Source organism: Haliotis rufescens, unplaced genomic scaffold, assembly GCF_023055435.1.
Source record: "Haliotis rufescens isolate VD_foot unplaced genomic scaffold, xgHalRufe1.0.p SCAF_16, whole genome shotgun sequence".
Taxonomy (NCBI): domain Eukaryota; kingdom Metazoa; phylum Mollusca; class Gastropoda; order Lepetellida; family Haliotidae; genus Haliotis; species Haliotis rufescens.
Window position 1 is genome coordinate 5,950,001 of NW_025963846.1, and position 15,491 is coordinate 5,965,491.

General features: G+C 42.5%; 1 protein-coding gene across 1 annotated transcript in view; it reads left to right on the top strand.

Annotated features, from left to right (window-relative positions):
* The window catches only part of LOC124120698 (uncharacterized protein C167.05-like), a 15,693-nt gene extending 424 nt beyond the window's left edge, over positions 1 to 15,269 (top strand). The window contains exons 2-4 of the mRNA XM_046483576.2: positions 12,197 to 12,289; positions 13,653 to 13,750; positions 14,992 to 15,269. Of these exons, the coding sequence (XP_046339532.1) occupies positions 12,197 to 12,289; positions 13,653 to 13,750; positions 14,992 to 15,189 (389 nt within the window). The 3' untranslated portion in view covers positions 15,190 to 15,269. The remainder of the gene's footprint in view (positions 1 to 12,196; positions 12,290 to 13,652; positions 13,751 to 14,991) is intronic.
* The last annotated feature ends 222 nt before the right edge of the window (positions 15,270 to 15,491 follow it).

Sequence of the window (15,491 nt, forward strand, 5' to 3'; positions counted from 1 at the left end):
TTTCACTGATGACCCATCAGCTGTCTGTTGTGGTCAGAATTAACGAATTTGCAGTTGTCTTGTTTCAATTTGACACGTGTAATGTACATGTTTTGTTGTAAGGATTGACCCATATGTATTGTGCAACATTTCTGTTAACAGAAATTGACACACATGATCTGAATATAGAACTGCTTGCGTCAAGTGATCTGAGCACAGTGCCGATTGTGGCATGACAGATCGAGCAAAGTCCCACTTGTGTCACGTTGGACCGGGCATAGTCCTAATGTGGCATGGTGTATCGAGCATAATCCCGATTGTGTCATAGTGACCCGAACATTGTCCCACTTGTGACGTGATTGATCGAGCATAATCCCGATTGTGTCATGGTGACCCGAACATAGTCTGGCTTATGTCATAAAGGACCGAACATAGTCCCGATTGTGTCATGGTGGACCGAATATAATCCCAATTGTGCCATGGTAAACCGAGCATAGTCCCTATTTTGTCATTGGGGACCGTGAATAGTCCCGCTTGTGTCATGGTGGACCGAGCTTAGTCTGACTTGTGTCATGGTGGACCGAGCATAGTCTGACTTCCGTCATGGTGGAGCGAGCATAGTCCAGCTTCTGTCATGGTGGACCGAGCATAGGCTGACTTTTGTCATGGTGGAGCGAGCAAAGTCCCGCTTGTGTCATGGTGGTTCGGGCATAATCCCGATTGTGTCATGGTGGACTGAGCATGGTCACGAGTGTCATGGTGGACCGTGCATGGTCCCGATTGTGTCATGGTGGATGGAGCATAGTCCCGATTGTGTCATGGTGGACCGTGCATGGTCCCGATTGTGTCATGGTGGATGGAGCATAGTCCCGCTTGTGTCATGGTGCATGATCCCGATTGTGTCATGGTGCACAGAGCATAGTCCCGATTGTGTCATGGTGGATGGAACATAGTCCCCAATGTGTCATGGTGCACAGTGCATGGTCCCGATTGTGTCATGGTGGATGGAGCATGTTCCCGATTTTGTCATGGTGCACAGAGCATAATCCCGATTGTGTCATGGTGGATGGAGCATGTTCCCGATTTTGTCATGGTGCACAGAGCATGGACCCGATTGTGTCATGGTGGATGGAGCATAGTCCCGATTGTGTCATGGTGCATAGAGCATAATCCCGATTGTGTCATGGTGGATGGAGCATAGTCCCGATTGTGTCATGGTGGATGGAGCATAGTCCCGATTGTGTAATGGTGGATGGAGCATAGTCCCGATTGTGTCATGGTGGATGGAGCATAATCCCGATTGTGTAATGGTGGATGGAGCATAGTCCCGATTGTGTAATGATGGATGGAGCATAGTCCCGATTTTGTCATGGTGCACAGAGCATGGTCCCGATTGTGTCATGGTGCACAGAGCATAGTCCCGATTGTGTCATGATGGATGGAGCATAGTCCCGATTGTGTCATGGTGAATGGAGCATAGTCCCGGTTGTGTAATGGTGGATGGAGCATAATCCCGATTGTGTCATGATGGATGGAGCATAGTCCCGATTGTGTCATGGTGGATGGAGCATAGTCCCGATTGTGTCATGGTGCATAGAGCATAATCCCGATTGTGTAATGGTGGATGGAGCATAGTCCCGATTGTGTCATGGTGCATAGAGCATAATCCCGATTGTGTAATGATGGATGGAGCATAGTCCCGATTGTGTAATGATGGATGGAGCATAGTCCTGCCTGCGTCAGATTATTCGATCATTGTCAGGGGTCAGCTTGGGTCAAGTGTTCTGGGGCCCCGTACACAAACTGATCGTAACACCATTGTCGCTTTATAAAACCTAGCCCTGGCACAGTCAAGCTCGCATCTGGTGGTGCGAGTACAGCCCTGCTTATGTGCGTGGACACAATGTGAGACAATTGTTTCATTTCTATGGCCTTTGCGATTATATGGTTGAGTGTAGCAGTTAATGTCCCGAGGCTGCAGCAATATGTAAATATGACCATTTACACAGCTCTCGACAAACTCATTCCCTTGCTCATTCGTTCTTGTTATATAACACAATGACGGAGCGTAGAGGGATGAAGGTTGCCAACATAGTAAGGCAACAGTGATTATATTAGCAATATGGAACAGAGCAGGGGCAATGCTGGGTTGATTACGTTAAGTAACAACGGCATTGTGTGCTATTAATGTCTAGTGTAACATCTGCACTGTAAAACCCGTGGCTGCATTCACAACGTATTCCAGGACACTTGTGAATAACATCTGCATAAATTAACCCGGCTCGAAATCAACTGGTCTTGGGTTGGAGTGTTCATTCTAACATCTGCATACCTACTCATTGTGTTTATTCGTGCATATATGATCATGAGTAATCGTGTGTGCATGTGCGCGCGTACGTGCGTGCGTGTAAAAGCCACAACAAGGTCACTATTCTCCGGTCGGTATGGTGTTCAGGATATTTTTTACTCGTTATAATGTCAAGTTGACCATATCCGCCTTCAACTGGGAGAAATACCTATTTTCTATGTGTGTGAACGTCCTCGTGTGAGCGATTAGGGCCCTCGGATAACAGACTAAAATCGATCAAGAATCCTGAAATGAGAGAATAACAGACCAAAATCGATCAACAATCCCGAGAGGAGAGAATAACAGAGAGCTGACTAAATTCGATCAACAATCCTGAGATGAGAGAATAAGAGACTAAAATTGATCAAGAATCCTGAAATGAGAGAATAAGAGACTAAAATCGATCAAGAATCCTGAAATGAGAGAATAACAGACTAAAATCGATCAACAATCCCGAGAGGAGAGAATTACAGACTAAAATCGATCAACAATCCTGAGATGAGAGAATAACAGACTAAAATCGATCAACAATCCCGAGAGGAGAGGATAACAGACTAAAATCGATCAAGAATCCTGAGATGAGAGAATAACAGACTAAAATCGATCAACAATCCTGAAATGAGAGAATAACAGACTAAAATCGATCAATCCTGAGATGAGAGAATAACAAACTAAAATCGATCAACAATCCTGAAATGAGAGAATAACAGACTAATATCGATCAAGAATCCTGAAATGAGAGAATAACAGACTAAAATCGATCAAGAATCCTGAGATGAGAGAATAACAGACTAAAATCGATCAAGAATCCTGAAATGAGAGAATAACAGACTAAAATCGATCAATCCTGAGATGAGAGAATAACAAACTAAAATCGATCAACAATCCTGAAATGAGAGAATAACAGACTAATATCGATCAAGAATCCTGAAATGAGAGAATAACAGACTAAAATCGATCAAGAATCCTGAGATGAGAGAATAACAGACTAAAATCGATCAAGAATCCTGAAATGAGAGAATAACAGACTAAAATCGATCAATCCTGAGATGAGAGAATAACAAACTAAAATCGATCAACAATCCTGAAATGAGAGAATAACAGACTAATATCGATCAAGAATCCTGAGATGAGAGAATAACAGACTAAAATCGATCAAGAATCCTGAAATGAGAGAATAACAGACAAAATCGATCAACAATACTGAAAATCGCAATCTTCACAGCCAATCCACTTGGAGCAGAAGGCAAATAGCTGTGAAAATTATACGAATGGACCACTGAAAATATGTGATGACACCAGATGAATGCGAACATTTTCAATAAAATTGAAATTCTGGAATGTTATGATAAATTTTACCTAAAGTAAAAAGTACATTCAACACACGTGAGGCAGCCGATCCATGAGCGGAGCGATAACTGTTCCCCTGTGATCACGGGGTATTATCGTTACTAAGCAACCATAGGAATAGAACATGTTCAATACCTGTGCAGGCGAGCATGCAGATAGAGTTCAGTCAGAAACGGGGCGAATTTGTGATCCTGCACGCATAGAGGACGCAGCGCACACTAACGTACTTAAAGCTATTGTCTGGACTTGGAGTTAGGGAAGGGAGGGGGAGGTATGTCCCAGTAATCACCATACCTGTAGGATCCTACTACATTAAGGATCGGGTGTTAACGATGTCTCTCCTCGACGATTGCATGTCACCGTACTCGACGTCGAGAGGTTTTTCTCGACTGTCAGCCACTAAATTGCTTGGCAAGACCTCAATGTTTCACAGAGCATCTTGATATATATGTATGTGATGTAGTAACTCCTACACTTGGGTCTTCATCTGAGGAGTGAGTGAGTGAGTGAGTATGGTTTTACGCCGCTTTTAGCAATATTCCAGCAATATCACGGCGGGGGACACCAGAAATGGGCTACACACAATGTACCCATGCCGGGTCTTCGGCGGGACGAGCGAACGCTTTAACCACTAGGCTACCCGACCGCCCCTTCATCTGAGGAAGGGAACTATATACATATATGCAGAAAGTCTCCACTGAACAAAAGCCTTTAGAACTGCATATCACTTAATCAGCTTGCAGTCGGTAGTTCTCGGTCATGGTTGCAGCCGGTTTGGGAATAACTATGTAAACCTCCCCCATCGCAGGGTTGGGGGGAATTAAGGGCCATTGCTGTCTAAACATTGAAAACAAGCTCTGACCTTGTGAAAGGTCAGATCAGTCAGCTGCAGGCTCATTTATCAATTAATCTGCTTTGTTCAGTCTTCAAATGTCGAACGTACGTGCCAGTAGATTTGAAAGCTGTTAATTTCATTTCAACATACATGTAGTGTTGATATGGGGTCCATTTGCATTTCTAATCTGCGTTTGCTATCTGCATATCTCAAACCCAGCAGCTGTATCTCCACGACAACCACACCAGACTTGTTGTGTCTTTCAAGGTTGTAGAACTGTTCTGTTGCACTACTCTCAAACTAAATTTCAGAAATGTGGAATAATAGCCATTTTTGTGGAAACACTTCACAACAGGTGGCCGTTTTGGAAAGGAAGAAATTCATCTTCATTTGAGAAAGGGCTCGCTTGTTCCATTTCAATTTTATTACTGGACCCGGTTTGGAGAGAAGTTAGAAATAAGCATTAATTATATTTCCATGTCGACCGGGCGGTCGGGTAGCCTAGTGGTTAAAGCGTTCGCTCGTCACGCCGAAGACCCGGGTTCGATTCCCGACGTGGGTACAATGTGTGAAGCCCATTTCTGGTGACCCCCCCCCCCCCCCCCCCCCCCCCCCCCCCCGATATTGCTGGAATATTGCTAAAAGCGGCGTAAAACCAAACTCACTCACCCCATGTCGACCAGTTCACCTATGGTTATGGTTTTAAAAACAAACTTGAAATTTGAAAACAATGCAAAGTTTTTGTAAATCAGGGACTTTTGTGCAAGTAGATGTTGCCAGGCAGCAAATTAAAACAATTCTGAATGCCGTGACGGAAAATATGGTTTGATAAGGTAAAAAAACAACAACAAATTAACGTAGGGAGACAGGTCAATATATTGTCCTCTGAGTGAGTGAGGTTGAACTCTGCTTTGAACAGCATTAAAGTTATATGACGGCGTGTCAGATTAATGTGGGAGGAAAGGCTAAACTGATGCGCGTCTCAGACGTTTACCACCTTGGTAAAACCCACGAGCACGGGTATGGTTCTGACAAATGTAAAAACATAATGGATGAACCAGGATTCGAACCCACGATGATGGATTTCTGGTGTGCCCAAGGGACGTAACACCGCACAGCGAAATGCTGCGCCTTAGACGACTGGGCTACCCATGTCCCTTTGTACTCTAAAGGTGGCGTGAAACGCTGAATATGAAGAACGCAAACAAGCTGCCAGGCAAACGATACATTTGCATATAATTATGATATTTGACCAAAACAATTATACACGTTATCAAAACGATACTAGGCTTAAAACAGTCGCCGAAACGTTAGGTTCAAAACACACAACTATTATACCCGAATGAAATTCATCCCAATCGAATAACCATTTCTTGCTTGTTTCATTTCTAGCCACCATCAAACATGTATACTTTCTTTTTACCGGCGGTTTAGTACCTGCAACATGGCGGTTGTTGGACATGGAGTATGTTTTGGCCCGACCCTCAAGGCCGCTTTGGTTAACTCTGTAAGTGAAGGAGAGAATTGACACAGACATTCAGTCCATCGACCCCTTACAATGCCATTATTCCTTGAAGTAAATTATTTTAAAGAAATCGACAGATTCCAATGTTCGTGACGACATGATACAAACTCGTAAGCCGTTAAATCCAAAGACAAACTTTGCGTCTGTCAAGTCGTGTTATACAGCTTGATCATGGAAAAACACATGGGCTTCTTGTATACGTACACTGCTTTTTGCATATGGCTGTGGTTTCATTTGGCTGTCTCACACAATTAGTAATGCAAATGTTTTCTTTGAGCACGTTCGCATGCGTGCCATGTTTCATCAGAAATGGCTTTCAAATATTTACGAAAGTTCAAGATATGATACCTTTCGTAGGTTCAAGTCATTGCTTGAACCAGAATCCTATTTATCAAACTTACGGTACAGGAATTGTCGAAACATCATTATTCGTTTTGGACTTGGCCTGAATGGTCTAAAAATAAACACAGGAAAATGTTCATCTGTTGAGAAATCCCTAAGGTTATGCCCATTCTGTGACATTGTTCGTCGAAGAGGAATACCATTTTATGTTTATTTGCCCTATATACGCAAATCTAAGAAACAAGTACTTACCGCGGTGGTCTTAATCTCAATTTAATGCTACAAGATTGTCTTCATGACTGTCCTTCAAGGATCCTCTAATACAACATCAACTGGCTTAGTACATACATCATGCGTTATTGTTACGAAGTGAATTGTTACCTTGACTTTGTATCTTATAAAATATGTTATGTAACTCCGTTGTATATAGGCCTGTGGCCTTTCATATAATAAAGAATTGAATTGAATACTGTCATTTACATTGCTTCTAGATATTATTAAATTTACATTGCCTCTAGATATTTTCAGATGTGCATTGCTTCTGGATATTATTAAATTTACATTGCTTCTAGATATTATTAGATGTGCATTGCTTCTAGATATTATTAAATTTACATTGCTTCTAGATATTATTGAAATTACACTGCTGCTAGATATTGTTGAAACTACACTGCGGAGCTAATACAAATATTCATTATACTACAGTGAGAAATTTTATTTCATTATCCTTCACATATTGAAAATCGCAACAACCTGTTACATTAATGATGGGGCTCATTTTCAATATCGACTCATTCATAACTGTGATATGACTGTTATGTTGACTGATTGATTAACTTGTGGTTATTGCAGCTGGTGAAAGGCAATTTTCATGATCGTTATACTTGATATAATGACAGGATTCAAATAGCAGTTAGGATGAGAATGTGAACCACAGTATTATTCTTCTGGCAATCATCGGTATAAATGTACCATTGCTGACTACAAGCCGTCGGTATATAACTGTAACATTGCTGAATATAGATCGCCGTCATATAACTGTACCATTGCTGACTACAAGCCGTCGGTATATAACTGTAACATTGCTGAATATAGATCGCCGTCATATAACTGTACCATTGCTGACTACAAGCCGTCGGTATATAACTGTAACATTGTTGAGTATAGGCCGTCGTCATATAACTGAAACATTGTTGACTACAGGCCGCCGGTATATAACTGTAACATTGTTGAGTATAGGCCGTCGTCATATAACTGAAACATTGTTGACTACAGGCCGCCGTCATATAACTGTAACCTTGCTGACTACAGATCGCCGTCATATAACTGTAACATTGCTGAGTACAGATCGATGTCATATACCTGTAACATTGCTGACTACAGGCCGCCGTCATATAACTGTAACATTGTTGAGTATAGGCCGCCGTCATATAACTGTAACATTGCTGACTACAGGCCACCGTCATTTAACTGTAACATTGTTGAGTATAGGCCGCCGTCATATAACTGCAACATTGCTGACTAGAGATAGCCGTCATATAACTGTAACATTGCTGACTGCAGATCGCCGTCATATGAATATAACATTGCTGACTACAGATCGCCGACATATAACTGTAACCTTGCTGACTACATATATTTGTCATATACCTGTAACATTGCTGACTACAGGCCGCCGTCATATAACTGTTACATTGCTGACTACAGGCCGCCGTCATATAACTGTAACACTGCTGACTACAGGCCGCCGGTATTTAACTGTAACATTGTTGAGTATAGGCCGCCGTCATTTAACTGTAACATTGCTGACTACTGTCCGTCGGTATATAACAGTTACTGTAACATTGCAGGCTACAGGCCGCCGGTATATAACTGTTACATTGTTGAGTATAGGCCGCCGTCATATAACTGAAACATTGCTGACTGCAGGCCGCCGGTATATAACTGTTTCATTGTTGAGTATAGGTAGCCGTCATATAACTGTAACATTGCTGACTACAGATCGCCGTAATATAACTGTAACATTGCTGAGAAATATAAAATAAAAGAATGTACTTGCACTTTGTGTGAGTTCATTGGAGTATGAACCTTTATAGAGTGAGGGCCAAACATTGTATGAACGTCGTCGCAAGCTGACTACAGATCACCTTCCGACGTTCATGCAGTTTGGCCCTCACTTTATGAAGGTTCATACTCCAATGAACTCACGCAAAGTTAAAGTACATTCTAAAGTAACATTGCTGAGTACAGGCCGCAGGTATATAACGCTAATATTGCTGACTTCGATCGCGACGTCAAACAGTACTGACTTGCTCAACCTCTGTCCTGCGTTGAGCTGCTGTTGACATAGAAACGGCATCTGTTCTGGCATAACATAGGGAGATAATCTGCTGCTACCCACTTGAGCCGTCTACAAGATGGTTCCCTCCTTACAGATACAGCAGCACATAGGAGTGATGGCATCGGTGATGGGAATTCGCCATAGTGGGCCGCCTGCAACCTGACTTTGCGTCGTGTTGACAGTGAAGAAATGTGACCATGCGTTATCTAATCTAGAGCTGAACTGTTCAGTCCCCGATCTATTCCGTGGCCAAAAATAAAAATTCTGCGTCAATTTTGGTAAATTCTGCAACCAATTTTTTTATAATTCTACACAAAATTCTGCAAATTTTTCAGCTTAGTTTTCGTGAATTTCTTAGTTTTGCGCCTGTTTGACTTGTGACATTTTTTTTATGATAAACGTATCCATGGCTAGAATAATTTATTGAAGTGAATCTGGAGATCACTGGTGTAAATATAAAGACATGCATTTTGGTGAGCAATAGTACAAAAGTCAATTTCACATCAAAACGAAATCAATATCCATTTATACGTTTAAAAACACCGTTCGACGTCTTAAATGTCTGCAGTGTATATGACGAATCCTGCGGCGGATAAATGCAAAATTCTGCACAAAATGTGATTTCTGCAGGTTAGGTACATTTCTGCACCGAGTGGGCATTTCTGCAAAATATTCTGTGAACGCGGAATCGCGGAATACAGCGGGGACTGACTGTAAATAAAACATAATACGTAATAAAATAAAACATCAAGTAAACAAAATCTGTTCATGCGTCACGGTGTTGATACAAGTCAGTGGCGTAACATGTGTAGTGTATTCAGTCAAGCGTAACATGTGTAGTGTATTCAGTCAAGCGTAACATGTGTAGTGTATTCAGTCAAGCGTAACATGTGTAGTGTATTCAGTCAAGCGTAACATGTGTAGTGCATTCAGTCAAACGTAACATGTGTAGTGTATTCAGTCAAGCGTAACAAGTGTAGTGTATTCAGTCAAACGTAACAAGTGTAGTGTATTCAGTCAAGGTGTTGATACAAGTCAGGGGCGTAACATGTGTAGTGTATTCAGTCAAGCGTAACATGTGTAGTGTATTCAGTCAAGCGTAACAAGTGTAGTGTATTCAGTCAAACGTAACATGTGTAGTGTATTCAGTCAAGGTGTCGAATATGTGGTGCTTGTGTGTAGGTGACGCATATTTCGTGTTTCTGAGTAGGTGACGAATATGTTTGGTTTTCGGGTAGGTGACGAATATGCAAATAAGTCGTGTATCGGGGTAGGTGACGTATATGTAGATATAGGTTGTGTTTTCTGGTAGGTGACGAATATGTACAGAATGGTTGGTTTCTTGGTAGGTGACGAAAATGTTGGGTTTTCGGGTAGGTGACTCATATGCAAATAAGTCGTGTTTCGGAGTAGGTGACGAAATATGTAGATATAGGTTGTGTTTTCTGGTAGGTGAAGAATATGTACAGAATGGTTGGTTTCTTGGTAGGTGATGAAAATGTTGTGTTTTCGAGTAGGTGACGAATATGCAAATAAGTCGTGTTTCGGAGTAGGTGACGAATATGTAGATATAGGTTGTGTTTTCTGGTAGGTGACGGATATGTACAGAATGGTTGGTTTCTTGGTAGGTGACGAAAATGTTGTGTTTTCGAGTAGGTGACGAATATGCAAATAAGTCGTGTTTCGGAGTAGGTGACGAAATATGTAGATATAGGTTGTGTTTTCAGGTAGGTGACGAATATGTACAGAATGGTTGGTTGTTAGGTGAAGCAAATGTTGTGTTTTCGGGTAGGTGAATAATATGCACATGATGGATATGACAGATAGGATGTGTTTCTGGGTAGGTGACGGATATGGTGTGTTTCCGGCCAAGTGACGGATGTGACGTGTTTCCGGCCAAGTGATTGATATACACAGATAGGTTGTTTTTATGGTAAGGTGACTAATGTGTACAGATCGGCTGTGTTTCCGGGAAGATGATTGATATGAACAGGTGGGTTGTGATTCCGTGTATATGACAGATAGGTTGTGTCTCCGTGTATATGACAGATAGGTTGTGTCTCCGTGTATATGACAGATAGGTTGTGTCTCCGTGTATATGACAGATAGGTTGTGTCTCCGTGTATATGACGGATAGGTTGTGTCTCCGTGTATATGACAGATAGGTTGTGTCTCCGTGTATATGACAGATAGGTTGTGTCTCCGTGTATATGACAGATAGGTTGTGTCTCCGTGTATATGACAGATAGGTTGTGTCTCCGTGTATATGACAGATAGGTTGTGTCTCCGTGTATATGACAGATAGGTTGTGTCTCCGTGTATATGACAGATAGGTTGTGTCTCCGTGTATATGACAGATAGGTTGTGTCTCCGTGTATATGACAGATAGGTTGTGATTCCGTGTATGTGACAGATAGGTTGTGTCTCCGTGTATATGACAGATAGGTTGTGTCTCCGTGTATATGACAGATAGGTTGTGTCTCCGTGTATATGACAGATAGGTTGTGTCTCCGTGTATATGACAGATAGGTTGTGATTCCGTGTATATGACAGATAGGTTGTGTCTCCGTGTATATGACAGATAGGTTGTGTCTCCGTGTATATGACAGATAGGTTGTGTCTCCGTGTATATGACAGATAGGTTGTGTCTCCGTGTATATGACAGATAGGTTGTGTCTCCGTGTATATGACAGATAGGTTGTGTCTCCGTGTATATGACAGATAGGTTGTGTCTCCGTGTATATGACAGATAGGTTGTGTCTCCGTGTATATGACATAGGTTGTGTCTCCGTGTATATGACAGATAGGTTGTGTCTCCGTGTATATGACAGATAGGTTGTGTCTCCGTGTATATGACAGATAGGTTGTGTCTCCGTGTATATGACAGATAGGTTGTGTCTCCGTGTATATGACAGATAGGTTGTGTCTCCGTGTATATGACAGATAGGTTGTGTCTCCGTGTATATGACAGATAGGTTGTGTCTCCGTGTATATGACAGATAGGTTGTGTCTCCGAGTATATGACAGATAGGTTGTGTCTCCGTGTATATGACAGATAGGTTGTGTCTCCGTGTATATGACAGATAGGTTGTGTCTCCGTGTATATGACAGATAGGTTGTGTCTCCGTGTATATGACAGATAGGTTGTGTCTCCGTGTATATGACAGATAGGTTGTGTCTCCGTGTATATGACAGATAGGTTGTGTCTCCGTGTATATGACAGATAGGTTGTGTCTCCGTGTATATGACAGATAGGTTGTGTCTCCGTGTATATGACAGATAGGTTGTATCTCCGGGTAGATGACAAATAGGTTGTGTTTCCGAATAGATGACCAATCTGTGTGGAAAATGTTTCAGCATGTTTTGTTCCGGAGTTGAATCTAGAAATACGTTGCATTTAGGAATGGTAAGGAATATGTAAAGATATCATGTGTTGTGCATGTCGCAAATGTGTACAGGAGTGTTTGTACGTTTCAGGGTACGTGACGAATCTGTACAGGGACGGTGACGAGGTGATTGGCCTGGTGTGTCCGCAGATTGCCAACCGATTATCCTCCATCGCAGAGGAAGGTAACTATTTCACTGACCAATTCGCTCGAACTTAATGAGCTTATTTTAAATAGTTCTAGTTTCTATAATAAGATTGTGCTTACTGCGATAAATCTATGAAATATGAAGCCATCGGTAATTATCAAAACATCATTATGTTATTAAGAACATATTTGGTCCCAGGCGTTATCAACAACAGCAACAATGACGACGACGACGACGACGACGACGACGATGATGGTGATGATGATGATGAATAAAAACCTCAAGTTTGTCTTAAGTGCTGAGTGAAATGGTTGGGAACCGGGTGGTCAGTTTGACTGGACTAACAGGGGTATTTACAGGTCGCCATAATATAGCTGAAACATTACTACCTGTGGCATAACACAACATTCACCCGCTCACTCCCTGTACTGGGACAGCCGTGTGCCACTCCGTTAATGCACGTAGAGGTGCATGCCACGAGGAAGTGCCATAAAATCCCCCTAGGTGCTCCCCCCCAACAGAGGATACCGGTTGATGTTTTATCTGTGTGACCGTGTGCATCAAACCGTATTCCTCAAGGGATAATCCGACAACGGATTTATTTAGCACAATCTGAAGACGGCTGTGAAGCGTTTGTTTGTCGCCATAGTGCCAGGTTATCTCTGGATGACGATGTGTGTATGGTCAGGCTTTGTGCATCACGTTCGCGTAAGGTCAATGTTAATATACATGAGGCGAGGCCGCTTTGGTGTAAGGGGCTTACAGAATGCGGGCATATGTTTTTTCAGTTGAACACCGTTGTTGTTGGGTACAGGACAATTTGTACCAACGCCTTGGAAGGGTAAACTTAAAGTAGTTTACACGTAATGTCAGATAAGGCATATGCCCTCACAGTGAACGAACGAACGAACGAACGAACGAACGAACGAACGAACGAACAAACGAACCAACGAACGAACGAATTATCTTTATTTCCACCAATATAGTCGGAGAGTGCATTGTAGCTTATATTCAGTATAGACTATGTACAATAGGATTGTGAATTCACAAACACCAAACTCATACGGAAATCAGTAGAGTGAATACATGTATATATATATAAACAATGAAAGTTTTGCTAGTATGTTCCCCGAACTTATTCCTTTGTCTGTTTTACACATGAATCTGGCCGGGTCATCGAGTTCCATCTCTTCAACAATAGTTATGACACCACCAAGAATTGTTCAGTGTTACAATCTCCCAATCCTCGAGAGTCAGATAGTGATGGAAGCTGATGATGTCACATAGACGTTCACTTAAAAGTCGTATTTAACATACAAGGTAGGATAAGACAGTATTCTCCCCTATGTAGTTATTTTTATGTCCATTCTCATCACTAACCTGGGTGTGTTTGTTCCAGATAAGACCCCAGAAGGTATCAGGGGGATTATTGAAGATGAGAACAAACGCATCCAAGAAACGATGGATCGTTTTACCAAGCGTATAGAGACCACCCAGGTAACATCTGCCATGCCACAGGTCGAATTATATCGAATAGACCTCGAGATATCCGTATTTCGAGCTTATCTAAGTTTGAATGTACCCGAGTGACCACATGAAGTGTTATGTTACGTCCATAAATGTTCATTATTATTATTATTATTATCATTATTATTATTATTATTACCGCAGGTGGGGCGGTCGGGTAGCCTAGTGGTTAAAGCGTTCGCTCGTCACGCCGAAGACCCGGGTTCGAATCCCGACATGGGTACAATGTGTGAAGCCCATTTCTGGTGTCCCCCGCCGTGATATTGCTGGAATATTGCTAAAAGCGGCGTAAAACCATACTCACTCACTCACTATTACCGCAGGTACTAGTATCTGCTCAAATCCGGTTTTCTTCTGGGGAGTATACAACCCAAACTGCCTAAGGGCGCTAGAAGGTGTTTACATCCACCTCACATATCGGGTACCCATTCCCTGCTGGGTGAACAGAGGCACATTTGAACTGAGTCACTTGCCCAGGGTGACACCACACGTTTTGACACTTGTGCGTCAGGTATATGTACGTATTCGTGTTTCCACCATCTGGTCATCTACCATCGGACCAGTGGGTTCTTTTTGAGTGCCCAGGGTGTATGTACTGTACGCTATTGAGCATTTAAACTTCCAGTTATCTCTTTGTCGGATTATTTTGTCTATGTTGTGAACTGGCGGCCATTGTGATTTGTGTTGAAAGGTTAATCGTTATGTCTCCTAGTTGATGTAAATGTGTGTGTGTGTGTGTGTGTGTTTGTATGCGTGCGTGCGTGTGTGTATGCGTGCGTGCGTGCGTGCGTGCGTGCGTGTGTTGATCGTTGCCGTCAATAGTAAGCCCAAGAGTCTGACGTTTTGGAGTAGTCAAGCTTATAATGAAAATAAAATCTGTTTGGGTGAGCTTGGTTCAACGCCGCTTTGACAGTATTGCAGTTATATCACAGCGTGGCAGGTTGGCGCGGGACGAAAACCCTTAGTGATTCAGGTGTAAGACGTTTGGCACAATTGTGAAACCCACAAGCATGGGGTATTGTGAAAAAAATCCTTGAAACAATCGGGGCGAACCGGGATTCGAACACACGATTACAAGTTTCTGGCTCGCCTATGGGACGTAGCTGGGCCTTCCTCGCCTTAGTAAGAGCGAGTGTAGGGACTTGCTTTATAAACTCTACCCGCCAATCATTATTATGAACACGATCGCTCCATATATAGTTTTGTTTCAGGTCAAAGGGGAGGTAACTACTGTTAACGGGATATCACCGGGACAAACAATTGTGGAAATGGCAGAGTCACGTGGTGTCAGCTTTATCGTCATTGGCTCACGTGGTCGAGGCGTCAAGAGACGCACTCCGATTGGTCACGTGTGCGACTTCGTCATGAACCATGCTACGGTGCCTGTTATGATCTGCAAGGATGCGTAGTGACGTCATCATAGTCACTGCCATTACTTTAACTTGTATGATTAATTATGGTTGCTTCCGCATTAAATTAATTTCCAGAATTACTTGCTGTCCAAAGTATGTTAGACCGCTTCCGTGGTCAAGTGGTAGAGCGTCCGCCTGGAGAGCGGAAGGTCCGGGGTTCGATCCCCTGCCGCGTCATACCAAAAGACGTTAAAAGGCGGTACTTGTTGTTACCCTGTCACCGCGGCATGATATCTCAGTGAGCTAGTACCATAAATCGGCATCAGTCCGGACTAGTACAAGCAGCCACACACACACGT